This window comes from Salmo salar, chromosome 21 (assembly GCF_965601325.2).
Source record: "Salmo salar chromosome 21, fSalSal1, whole genome shotgun sequence".
Taxonomy (NCBI): Eukaryota; Metazoa; Chordata; class Actinopteri; order Salmoniformes; family Salmonidae; genus Salmo; species Salmo salar.
In genome coordinates, this window is record NC_138311.1 from 33,448,106 (window position 1) to 33,461,091 (window position 12,986).

General features: G+C 45.8%; 1 protein-coding gene across 4 annotated transcripts; it reads left to right on the plus strand.

Annotated features, from left to right (window-relative positions):
- The first annotated feature begins 421 nt into the window (after nt 1–421).
- On the plus strand, nt 422–12,674 carry LOC106582157 (peptidyl-prolyl cis-trans isomerase A). Of its 4 annotated transcripts, none has more exons than XM_082967105.1 (13): nt 422–1,093; nt 1,434–1,529; nt 1,708–1,941; nt 2,059–2,215; nt 2,633–7,153; nt 8,420–8,575; nt 8,680–8,766; nt 8,884–9,086; nt 9,209–9,295; nt 10,507–10,780; nt 10,887–11,062; nt 11,207–11,380; nt 11,583–12,674. In XM_082967105.1, the coding sequence occupies exons 1-13, from the start codon at nt 518–520 to the stop codon at nt 11,886–11,888; spliced, it is 7,047 nt and encodes a 2,348-aa protein (XP_082823231.1). In that variant the 5' UTR covers nt 422–517; the 3' UTR covers nt 11,889–12,674. The 4 variants fall into 4 exon arrangements, with proteins under 4 accessions (XP_082823231.1, XP_014020431.3, XP_082823232.1 ...); XM_014164956.3 differs by having other exon boundaries at nt 423–1,093; nt 8,881–9,086; XM_082967106.1 differs by lacking the exon at nt 2,633–7,153 and having other exon boundaries at nt 436–1,093; nt 8,881–9,086.
- The last annotated feature ends 312 nt before the right edge of the window (nt 12,675–12,986 follow it).

A 12,986-nucleotide genomic window follows, 5' to 3' on the forward strand; every position in this document is an offset into this window, starting at 1 on the left:
ACCATATTGACCTGCTCTCCCCACTATTTGTTGTTTCTGCAGTGAGGATTCACCCTCTTCAGTTAATTACTTTGTAACTCATCTGCAGAAAAACTTTACTTTGCGCTCGAAAAGCTAAATTGCTGTCGTGTTTGAGTTCGAAGGGGCAACATGAATGAACATAACAGAATCTATGCTATCAACTAACTTTTTTCTATCTGCAAATACAGGTATGAAAAATGCACGTTTTGTTTATTTAATCTGTTAATTAAGGTGTGGATACATTTGATCAGCTTTAACTTTCCATCACTTACGTTTCCTAAAAGAGACAGAGACCTGTTTTAACAATCCTAGCCTGGCCTCTGTCCAACACCACACACCCTTTGTCCAACACCACACCCCCTACAGACAGAGTACAGCACAAACAACACCCACCGAATCAGGAAACGTTCCCACTCTCCCACACAACAAGCATTTCCAGAGAAATGAAACTGATCTGTGATACTTTGCTGCTCAGCCCGTTGATGTGTTTACTATAATGGCAGATGCAATGGACTTGATAAATTGTTCAATTTGCCTGGATCTACTGAAGGATCCTGTGGCTATTCCCTGTGGACACAACTACTGTATGGGCTGTATTGAGGACTGCTGGAATCAGGGTGATCTGAACGGTGTCTACAACTGTCCACAGTGTAGAAAGACCTTTTCCCCGAGGCCTGTTTTGAACAAAAATACTCTACTGATTGAATTGGTGGAGAAACTGAAGAACACAGGACTCCATGCTGCTTCTCCTGCTCACTGTTTTGCTGGACCTGGAGATGTGGAGTGTGATTTCTGCACTGGGAGAAAACTAAAATCTGTGAAATCCTGTCTGGTGTGTCTGGCCTCTTACTGTGAGACTCATCTACAGCCTCATTATGAAGTAGCTCCATTAAAGAAGCACAAGCTGGTCAAAGCATCCACACAACTACATGAGAAGATCTGCTCTCATCATGATAAACTGCTGGAGGTTTACTGTCGTACCGATCAGCAGTGTATCTGTTATCTTTGTACAGTGGATGAACATAAAGGCCATGATACAGTGTCAGCTGCAGCAGAAAGAGCTGAAAAGCAGGTAAGGACATGAGCTTTGTATTTCACTCTCATGTCTATTACCACAGTTGATTACTAAGGAAGTGTTCTAAGGGCTCAAACAGGAAAAAGCACGATGCACCATAACATATCCAGTGCCTCTTACAAGTCTTATTGTCTTATTAAGTCTACTCTACATTCTAAATCTATTCTACATTTCAATTATGCTTTTCTAATTAGTATTACCTCGTGGTTTTGATTTACGTTGGGTTTTTAAAATATTAAAATATATCAACATTTGATCTTGTACATAGCACAATACTTTCTTTGATTTGGTGTTTTTGTGATGTATTTAATATTTATTCTGATTTATTTTTGTACAGAAACAGTTGGATGAGAAACAGCAGATATTAAAGCAGAGAATCCAGAAGACAGAGATGGGGGTGTTGGGGGCGAGACAGTCTATACAGTTTGTCAAGGTAAGTCTTGAAGAGGTCATTTGGCTGATGGCCTTCTCAAAAAATGACTTTATTTTTGTCTAAGAAACTGTAATCCCACTGAGCCCCACTGTGGGGAACAAGCTTACTAGGGTCCTGATGAGAGCTGAGTGAATGGAATGGTTGAAGTGGGCCCTGTCCTCTCTGTGTGTCCTAACAGAGCTCTGCACAGGCAGCAGTGGAGGACAGTGAGAGGATCTTTCCTGAGCTTATCCGCTCCATTGAGAGAAGGAGCTCTATGGTGAAGCAACTGATCAAAGCCAAGGAGATGGCTGAAGTGAGTAGAACTGAAGGACACCTGAAGCAGCTGGAGCAGGAGGTTGTTGAGCTGAGGAGGAAAGACGCTGAGCTGGAGCAGCTCTCACACACAGAGGATCACATCCATTTCCTCAAGGTGACATCACTCATTCTGTTAACAGAGGAAACAGCCTCTCTAGACTTTTGTAGTATGACCCAAAAAATCTGCTTTCTGTGGTTATGTGACTTTACCTTGGTTCCTGATCTCTCATAGAGTTTCCAGTCTTTCTCTGTCCCGCCGGGAATTGAGGGCTTACCTAGCACTTTTAACCCTCATGTCTCCGTTGAAGATGTCAAGAAGTCACTCTCTGAACTACAAGACCGAATGGAGAATGTATTCAATGAGGAAATGGTAAAGATATCTAGAAAAGGTAAAGCTTATGTCTTATGCATACAGAACAATGAATACTATATTTTAGTGATATATATATACTTGTTATATGCTCTGTCCAATTAAAAGTCCAATCTGCAATATTTATTGATATATTGATATATTGATTGATATACATACCCATTGATTCTTCCCTCAGGAGCTTAGTACACACGTATTACCTCAGCATAACCCAAAAGATTCACAAACAAGTGTGTATAGTTAAAAATGATGTTTAAATCTATCTTTTGATCTTGTCCTTGCATCATTTCAGTTATTTATTTGAAAGTTTGCATTACTCCAGGCCCATCCCTCTGCTTTAGAACAAACCATGTGGCTGGCTGCTGTTTGGCTAGTGAAAAATAATAACAATTGTGCCTTTTAAAAATGTATTTATCTAACTTTTTTCCTTTTGAAGTTGGATATGCCTTTCATTTAGCCAGTAGCCCAATGAGGAAAATCCTCTTCTGCTTTGGAGAATGCACCTCTGGCTTCAGCTTCCAACCAGTTATCAGTCCCTCCAAGTCCCCGGCCAAGCTGAACCAGATCAGAGTGTCTGTGGACGAGGACCAGGACGTGACCCAAGAGAATGACAAACAGGCTACTAAAACTAAAGTCTTTACTGGTGGGTCAGCTTCAGTGGGAGGATTCACTTTTAGATTTGGGGCCGACTCTCAGCCCGCCACCAACCCTCCCCTCCCAGAGCCTGGCTACTTCACCAAGCCCTCCATTGTACCTGTCCAACCACCAAAGAGCGTCGAGGGGAAGCCTGTGGGATTTGGGAAGATCTCTTTTGGCCAGCCGATCCCTGCTGAGCCTCCTAAGTTGCCCAGCTTTGGTGCTGGAATAGTCGCCCAGTCCACTCCATCATCCGCTGCCTTTAAATTCAACTCCAACTTTAAATCCAATGATGGGGACTTCACCTTCAAGTCCAAAAACAATGAGAGCCTGTTGGGTCTTCTGACATCAGACATTCCCACCAAATCTGAGGGTCCCTCAGAGGGGAAGCCCCAAGAGCCTCGTAGCCAGGGAGGGATTTTTACCTTTGGCACTAAAAGCACTCATGGGTTCTCCTTTGCTGACACAATCCAGATCCAGGACAAACCAAACCTGTTTGGAAAAATTGACCAGCCATTTAGTTTCACTGATGTAACCATGCCAGTATTTGGGCTGGCAAACACAGCGGAGGAGGAGAAGGGAGCAGAGAGCAATAACGACAGCACTCATGTGGAGGAGGACGAGGATGGGCCTCACTTTGAGCCTATTGTGCCCCTCCCTGACAAAGTAGACGTGAAGACTGGAGAGGAGGAAGAGGAGGAGATGTTCTGTAACAGGGCCAAGCTGTTCAGATTCGATGCGGAGACAAAAGAGTGGAAAGAGAGAGGTATCGGCTTAGTCAAAATCCTAAAGCACAGTAGATCAGGAAAAGTGCGTCTACTGATGAGGGAGCAGGTTCTGAAGATCTACGCTAACCACTACATCACGCCAGATATGCTCCTGAAACCAAATGCTGGATCTGACAAGTCCTGGGTCTGGAATGCCGTTGATTATGCGGATGAGGAACCAAGACCTGAGCAACTGGCCATCCGGTACAAAACGCAAGACGAGGCATTGCTCTTCAAGACAAAGTTTGAAGAGGCTCAGAAGATCGTTCCCAAATCTCCAGAAAAGCAGCAAGATCAGTCAGATAGGAAAAATCATTTTCCTAAACCCTCTGATCCATTGGCGACAAACTTTACTGCCCAGTTTGCAAAGAAGTACGAGGAGTGGGACTGCAATGTGTGCTGTGTAAGAAATGCAGCAAAAGTTATGCAGTGTGTTTCCTGCCAGACTGCCAACCCTAATGTCCCATCGAAGCCGGCCCACACACTGACTACTGACATCAAAGGCTTTACTAGTGGGGCAGCTTCAGTGGGAGGATTTACTTTTAGATTTGGAGCTGACTCGTCAAAAGACACCAGCAGCTCAGGATCTATTGGAAAAGGATTTGGGTCTTTTGGAGCTCAGATACCCTCCTCCTTTACGTTTGGAACCAGTGGCACCACTTATATACCTGCTGCTGGTTTTGTTGCCCAGTTTGGAAAGAGGCAAGAAACCACAAAAGTAGCAGCAGAATCAAAGCCCTCAACCATGCCATTTGACTCTGGATTTGGTGTGCAGTTCGGCAAAAAGCCAGGACAGTGGGACTGTGATACATGCGCTGTAAGAAATGAGGCATCTGCAAACAGTTGTCTCTCTTGTCAAACTCCTAACCCTTCAGGAAAAGCTGCTGCTGGTGCCCCAGCTTTGGCAACCCTCTCAACTAGGTCTGGATTTGGTGCCCAATTCAGCAACAAACTAGGGCAATGGGACTGTGATACATGCGTTGTAAGAAACGAGGCTTCTTCAAGCAGTTGTGTTTCTTGTCAAACTCCTAACCCTTCAGCAAAATCAACAGTAGAGGTAGCACCAACAACAAAGCCAACAGTGTCAGGCTTTGCTGCTCTTTTTTCAAAGAAGGATGGACAATGGGACTGTGACACCTGTCTAGTGAGGAATGATGCATCTGCCTCTAAGTGTGTTTCCTGCCAGACACCCAACCCCAATGCTAGCAGCTCCTCTTTTGGGGCCATGTTTGCCAGGCAGGGGGGACAGTGGGACTGTGACGCATGTCTAGTCAGAAACAACAACTCTGCTAATCAATGTGTCTCCTGTGAGATGCCCAACCCCAATGTTAAGAGCACAGCAACAGCCGCCACTTCCAGCTCATCTTTCAGCTTTAACTTCGGGCGTCGGAGTGCCTCTACTCAACCCACAGGCACTGGGTTTAAAGCAAACTTCAACAGTGACAGCTCTTTGCAGTTTGGTACAGGCAAAGTTGATAAACGTTCCCCTGCATCCTTCAAGTTTGAGACCCCTCCTCAGGCTGAAAGCAGTACCCCCAGTGCTGCAGGCTTCTCTTTCACCATGCCCATCCCAGCAGGTGGCTTTAAGTTTGGCACTCAGGAAACTGCAAAGGAAACCCTACCAGCTGAAACTCAGACTCCTGCTTCAGGGTCTGCATCAATGTTCCTGAAGAATATCGCAGAGCAGCACAAAGAGAAAGAGAAGGAATCTGGTGTCAGTGTATATGCATCAGCGCTGTCAGTGGACAAGACAGGTCAGGATGAAAATCCCCTCTTCACTAGCAAACCCAACGACTACAGTTTTGCAGACTTGGCTAAAAACTCACAAGGAGACTTCCAGTTTGGCCAGACTGACTCCATTTTCAAAGGCTTCACCCACGCTGGTGAGCAGCTGTTCACATCCCTTCAGTCAAACCAGAAGGCAGACACCTCAGCTGACCAGGATGAGGAGGACATATACAAGACAAAGGAGAATGACAATATCCAGTTTGAGCCTGTGGTCCAGATGCCAGAGAAGGTGGACCTGGTCACAGGAGAGGAGGACGAATTGGCCCTCTACTCCCAGAGAGTGAAGCTCTTCAGGTTTGACGGAGACATCAGCCAGTGGAAGGAGAGGGGCGTTGGGGTCCTCAAGTTCCTGAAGAACGCCACCAATGGCAGGCTTAGGGTTCTGATGAGGAGAGAGCAGGTCCTGAAGGTATGTGCCAACCACTGGATTACCACCACCATGAACCTGAAGCCCTTGGCTGGCTCCGACAAGGCCTGGATGTGGCTGGCTAATGACTTCTCTGATGGAGATGCCAGACTGGAGCAACTCGCTGCCAAGTTTAAAACCCCTGAGCTGGCTGAGGGGTTCAAGCTAAAGTTTGAGGAGTGTCAGAGGCTCCTGTTAGACATCCCACTGCAGACTCCTCACAAGCTTGTTGACATGGGCAGAACTGCACATCTCATCCAGAAGGCAGAGGAGATGAAGTCCGGCCTGAAAGATCTTAAATCTTTCCTGACCGATGACAGAACCAAGATCAAGGAGGACGACAGCCAAGCTAACATCACGACAGCCAGTAACACCTCTGGTCTGATTATCAAGCCCCACGCGGAGAGCACTGGCCCTACCTTAGAATGGGACAGCTATGACCTGAGAGAAGAGGCTCTGGACGACAGTGCTGACACCTCTGTCTACGCCTCACCCCTGGCAAGCAGCCCAATCAGGAAGAACCTCTTCTGCTTTGGAGAATCCACAGCTGGCTTTAACTTCAGCTTCCAGCCTGTCGTCAGTCCCGCCAAGTCGCTGGCCAAGATGAACCAGAGCGGGGTGTCAATGAACGAGGAGCAGGACATTAGCCAGGAGGAGGAGCGGGATGGCCTGTACTTTAAGCCTGTGGTTTCCCTGCCAGACCTGGTAGAGATCTCCACTGGAGAGGAGAATGAAAATGTGTGTTTCAGCCACAGGGCAAAGCTGTATCGCTATGACAAAGACCTGAACCAGTGGAAGGAGAGGGGCATCGGCGACCTCAAGATACTGCAGAACTACAACACCAAACGAGTCAGACTCATCATGAGGAGAGACCAAGTCCTGAAAATCTGCGCCAACCACTGGGTCACATCTTCTATGAAGTTGGAGCCCATGAAGGGTGCTGAGAAGGCCTGGGTCTGGAGCGCTATTGACTTTGCCGAGGTAGCTAAGGGAAATGTTGAGCAGTTAGCTGTGAGATTCAAACTGAAGGATGTGGCTAACTCCTTCAGAGATGTCTTTGACCAGGCTAAAACTGCCCAGGAGAATGAGATTCTGGTCACTCCAATAGCCTCCAGTGAGACCCTTCCTCAGAAGGAAGCAATAGCGATGGGGACAACAGTGCTTGGACAAGCTAGCCTTCTCAACCTCTCCAGGATGGTGATGTCCCCACCCAAGTTCCTCTTTAGAACAGACTCTCTCCAGAAGTTCTTTGGAAGCAGCCCCCCATCGTCCAAGAAGGATGGTTCTTCAGAGAGCTCCAAGGTTAAAGACAGCGGTCGGACCTCCCAGCCTGTAACTGCATTCAAAATCTCAGAAAAAGGTAAGCCTTTTGTTATCCTTTCTTGATTGTTTTTGTTGAGCTTGTGGTTCAGTGTAAACCACTTGTTTTTGAATGGTGATGCCCATTATGGAGTTTTCACATAATTTGACCCCATTGTGTTGTGATTCCATTCATGTCCCATTGGTTTATCGCATTGCTCCTCCCACCAGCCCACACTCTTGCGTTAGTAGGACAGAACATAACCGTCGGTCCCATTAGCCTAACTTACATCCACTCTTCCTCACATTTGGTATTTTTATATAAGTTGTTTGATATGATAGCCGATGTAATTGATTATATGATCCATTACATTTAGTATATTATACAAAATAATGCAGTCACAAGATTTATTGCAGGCTTCGTCTTCATGAAGGCAGAAATGGGGACAGGACATAGTTGGGATCTGTACGGGAGTTGCAGCGATGGGACAAGACTGTAAATATAAATTGGATATCACAATTTTGTGGTCAAAGAAGGGGTTAAAAAAATAATGAAACGTTTTTTATTTATTTTTATAAAAAAAATGTTTTAGCTTTGTCATTATGGGGTATTGTGTGTAGATTGAGGAGGATTTTTTAAAATGTATTTAATCCATTTTAGAATAAGGCTGTAACTTAACAAAATGTGGAAAAGGGGAAGGGGTCTGAATACTTTCCGAGATTTACAATATGTCCCAGTGAAAGAGCCAGAGTTGAAACTCCGGTAGCATGTTCTGTATGTCACAAGCAAAACTTGTTCTACCACTGGACAGCAATCTATGGATTGGTTTTAGAGCAGCAGGAAGAAATGGTAAAACTGCTATCCTCTATGGTTGGCCTCATGTACAGTACACTGTAGATCCATGGTTCTAATGTTTATAATGCTTTTGAGATTGATTTACTCAGTAGTAATAGCATTGTCAGAGATATAGGAGCCTGCTCGCTCGGTGTGGTGAAATGCATGGTGTCAGTCTTTTTAGATGCATGTGTTTTGATGAGGAACTAACCCTAGACATGCACCTACCTGCTTAGTGAACTGGTTTTGTGACTTTCTAGTAAATAAAATGTTAGCCTGCCTTTTTAGTACCAAACAATAACCTTGGAGCATAATTACGTCAAGTCATATTACAGTTTCTGTAGATCCAATTTTCAATAATAATTCAAATTCACCTTGGAGATGAATATAGTTGTATTATGGTTCCTGCTCTCAATGTCTCTCTGTTCTGTACACTGTTCTGTTGGAAGGGGGCCTCCTGACTGAGTTCTCAACATTTGTGTTGTGTTATAGCACCCTCCCAGGCGGAGGCCGACGGTGAGGTGGAAGTGGTGTATGTGAGGCAGCCAACAGTTGAGCAGGCTCTTCTGGCCAGGGAACTCATGCTGCCTCTCACCTTCTTCTGCTACCAGAACGAACCAGGATATACCAGCGACGACCAGACAGATGGTGAGAAACATTCTCTCTTAAACGTTTTCTACCTGCATGAGCAACCGTTTAGTAATTGTAGTTGACAGTGTTGCTAAGGTTAATTTGTGCTGTGAATATTGCAGATGAGGACTTTGAGACAGCAGTTAAAGCCCTGAATGGAAAACTGTACCAGGATCCTCCTGAGAGAGAGGCTGCAAGTGCAGGTTCTGGTAAGTTTCATGGCCAAAGCAGCTATAGAGATGGGTATGAATAGGACAGGTTGGGGTGAAATTTCTCCTCAAAAGTTACTTCACCAATAACCTGCTCCACTCGTCTCCTCTCAGCAGGCCAGGCCGAGGCAGGTGTTGAGGGTCTGGACCCGGAGGTTGAGGTGGTATGGGAGAAGAGGCCTACTCCAGAGGAAGAACAGAAAGCCAGGAACCTGCAGCTACCTTCAACCTTCTTCTGTGGTGAAGGCAGCGACAGCGAGGCAGAGAAGGACAAGCCTGAGGACTTTGAGACAGAGGTCCGCAAAGCACAGGAGGCCCTGGTGAGATTATATGATATGCATTTGTTTGCACATAGGTAAACAACTTATGTGGCATTGGGTTATAAGAAATTGAAAGTGGTTCTCTCAAGCAAATGTTAACCGTTTTAGTTATTGTGTTTTAGGATGCTGAGAGAAGCTCAGACCCTGTTTCATCTGAGGCTGTGTCCTCCAGCACCGGCGAAGTCCAGTCCACTACAGCAGAAAAACAGGTCCCATTTCAGTCCTTAGCCATCCAGAAGGTTGAAGTCTCAGCCCCAGGTAGCCAGGAATAGGCCACAGAACAGTCGGTTACCATCCAGGAGGCAAAAGTCCAGTCCTCTACAGCAGAGGAACATGTCCCAGATCAGTCCTTAACAATACAGGAGGCTGAAATCCCAACCCCAGGTAGCCAGGAACAGGCCACAGAACAGTTGGTTACATCCAGGATGCTGACATCCAGTCTTCTACAGCAGAGGATCAGGTCTCAGTTCAATCAGTAACCATTCAGGAGGCAGACGTCCAGTCCGCTACAGCAGAAGAACAGGTCTCAGTTCAGTCATTAACCATTCAGGAGGCAGACGTCCAGTCCTCTACTGCAGAAGAACAGGTCTCAGTTCAGTCATTAACCATTCAGGAGGCAGACGTCCAGTCCTCTACAGCAGAAGGACAGGTCTCAGTTCAGTCATTAACCATTCAGGAGGCAGAGTTTCATTGTTAGATTCCAACTTCTCGTGGGCGAACGCCGGGGCTACGTTGTTTGGAGCTGCAGCCCCAGCCAAAGCTGAGGGAGGGGAGGAGGGGAGTGATGAAGAGGACACTAATAATGTGGGCATTGACTTTGAACCCATAGTCTCTCTACCAGAGGTACTTATCATTGCACTGCTTCTCATCTGTCTCCACTTACCCTTACTGGGAATGTCATCGTTATGAAGTAAAGTAAGTAGCCTTGGTGTGTGTGAGCAAGAATGGCTCATAGGAGCAGACCGGTTTCTGTAGTGAGGCAGCTTGTTTTACAAGTACACTGCCTGGACAGGACACTAGTCTGACGCAGGGCCTTCCCCCAATCTATCTGTTTAAAGGAAAAGTCCACAAAACCAGTCATTCTTTCATTTACAGGGTTAAATAACACTATGTGGGAAAAAGTGTGATTTAACAAAAGTATATAATTTACATTCATTTTGGCGTCATAATAACGTTTGTAGCAACATGGAAAGTTGTTATGGAAATCTGTTGCATCTCAAGTCGTCTACAAAATCCACAATGCAATGCTCTCTCTACGGGCAAACGTAGCTACACACAATAATATAGAAGATAATATCAGCATGTTAGTTTGTTCCATGTTCTACTCAATACATTTCTGTATGAGTTCTGTAATCTTACACCCTCTTGATGTATAAGCTCTTGGTCTGGTCACTAACCTGCGTGTAACTGTGTTGTCCAGGTGGAGACTAAGTCAGGGGAGGAGGATGAGGAGATCCTGTTTAAGGAGCGTACCAAGCTGTACCGCTGGGAGAGAGACCTGGGCCAGTGGAAGGAGAGGGGTGTGGGAGACATCAAGATCCTCTTCCACCCCGATAAGAGGTTCTACCGGGTGCTGATGAGGAGGGAGCAGGTTCTGAAGGTCTGTGCCAATCACACCATCTGTCAGAGCATGGAGCTCAAACCCATGAACACTTCTAACCAAGCCCTATTCTGGACAGCTACTGACTTTTCAGGTAGGTCTATACATAGCTCGGCAACACTCACACAAAGCTACGTAAATATATTGATTCCTATATCATTTATGAATTGATCTTTTTTTTTATCAACACAAAATTCCAGAGGGTGAGGGTAAGGTGGAACAGTTGGCAGCCAAGTTTAAGACAGCGGAGCTGGCCGAGTGTTTCAGGAAGACCTTCTGTGAGTGTCAGAGTCGTATGAGCCAATCAGAGGCCTCATCCCTCTCCTCCCCCCAACTGTCCAGGGTACAGGAACATTCCAGAGACGCCAATCCCCAGGTCAGTGTTTCCCCTGTCTGCTAATGTATAGGTGGGTTGCCTAGCCTACCACTTTTGTCCCCTCCACCTAAAATAATGTTTAATAACATTTCTAAAGAGTCCATGAATGCCTGTAAAAGAATCAATATGAAACTCTGCCCCCAGGTGTACCTCTCTATCTCCGCTGATGACGAGCCCCTGGGAACGGTCACCATAGAACTGTTCTCTCACATCGTCCCCAAGACAGCTGAGAATTTCAGAGCGCTGTGTACAGGACAGAAAGGCTTCGGGCTGCGCAACTCTGTCTTCCACAGGGTCGTACCGGACTTCATGTGTCAGGTGAGAAGCTGGGAGTGCAGTTGTGGGGTTAGCCTCAAACCAGACAATAATCAGAGCCAAAGTGCTTTCATAACCTTCAATACCATGTTTCCCAAAACATAGGTCACAGTTAGTGCCTCTTGGAACACAAAACATTTTGTAAACCACTGCAAGAATGTATAACTCTGCTTGGTCCTGTCTCTGTATTGTCCTCTTTCCTCAGGGTGGAGACATCACCAACCAGGATGGGACGGGAGGGAAATCCATCTACGGGGACAAGTTTGAGGATGAGAATTTTGACGTGCGCCACACAGGCCCGGGGCTGCTGTCCATGGCCAACCACGGCCGAGACACCAATAACTCCCAGTTCTTCATCACTTTGAAGAAGGCTGAGCACTTGGACTTCAAACACGTGGCCTTTGGCTTCGTCAGAGAGGGCATGGACGTGGTTCGCAGCATGGGAGAGCTGGGCACCAAGACTGGCAAACCCAGCAAGAAGATTGTCATCACCGAATGTGGACAACTGTAGAGCTTCGCTCTGTTCACTGACTGTTGACAACTCAACTGTAGGGCTGAGATCTGGTCACTGACTGGACGGCTATCGTCATTCGCTCGGCTCATGGACTGGACAGTGATAAGCTTTCAAACTGTGGAGCGGACAACTATAGTAGGCAAATCTCAAATGAGACCCTATATCCCATGTAATGTAAAACATGTTTTTTGTGTTTTTGTTTCTTCCAGAGCCCATGTGGAGTGCACTAAGGGTTCTGGCAGTGCACTACGGTGGGAATAGGGTGTCATTTGAGACATAGATGGTCTCCTTTTCATAAGTGTTGCCAGACCCTGAGGGCAGCATGTGACTGTGTGAGTCCTCAGACTTAGTTTTTGTGTATAATGTACATTACCTTCTTTTTGGGGGGTGGGGTTCTTTTCATGTGTTCCAATAAGAGTTGAAAGCGCTGGTTACTTCATAAGCTCCCTAACTTGATTGTTTTTGTATAATTAAGCCTTAATTGAGATTAAGAAACCTTGTTTAAAAACCAACCTCTGTTCATTTTGAACTATGTTCCTCTCTCCTGCTCCCTGTGAATACTTTTAGCTGTGTTTTTGTGTATACATTGATTTCATAATGTGCATTGAGGCGACCCTTGTTCGTGTTAAACTCTGAAGGTAGGAATATGACGAACTATAACCTGCTGTGTGACACTTTGGGAGAGGGATGACATAATATATTATGGTACTGAAAGACACTTCTATGGTGTTCTGTTGACAAAAATTCTTATTTTCAATAAATAAATGATATCTCGACAAACCATTTCTGTATGGACCTCGTTTTGTGCACAGGGGCATTGTCATACTTAAACAGGAAAGGGCCTTCCCCAAACTGTTGGCACAAAGTTGGAAGCACAGAACTGTCTAGAATGCCATTGTATGCTGTAGCTTTAAATTTTCCCTTCACTAGAACTAAGGGGCCTAGCCCCAGTGATGGCCCCAGTTAATTACTAGGCCGTACACACTACCCTCTGTAGTGCCTAAATGTCGGATGCCGTGCAGATGCCACACAAGGTGGTGATGCAACTTGTCAGGATGCTCTCGATGGTGCAGCTGTAGAACTTTTTGAAGATTT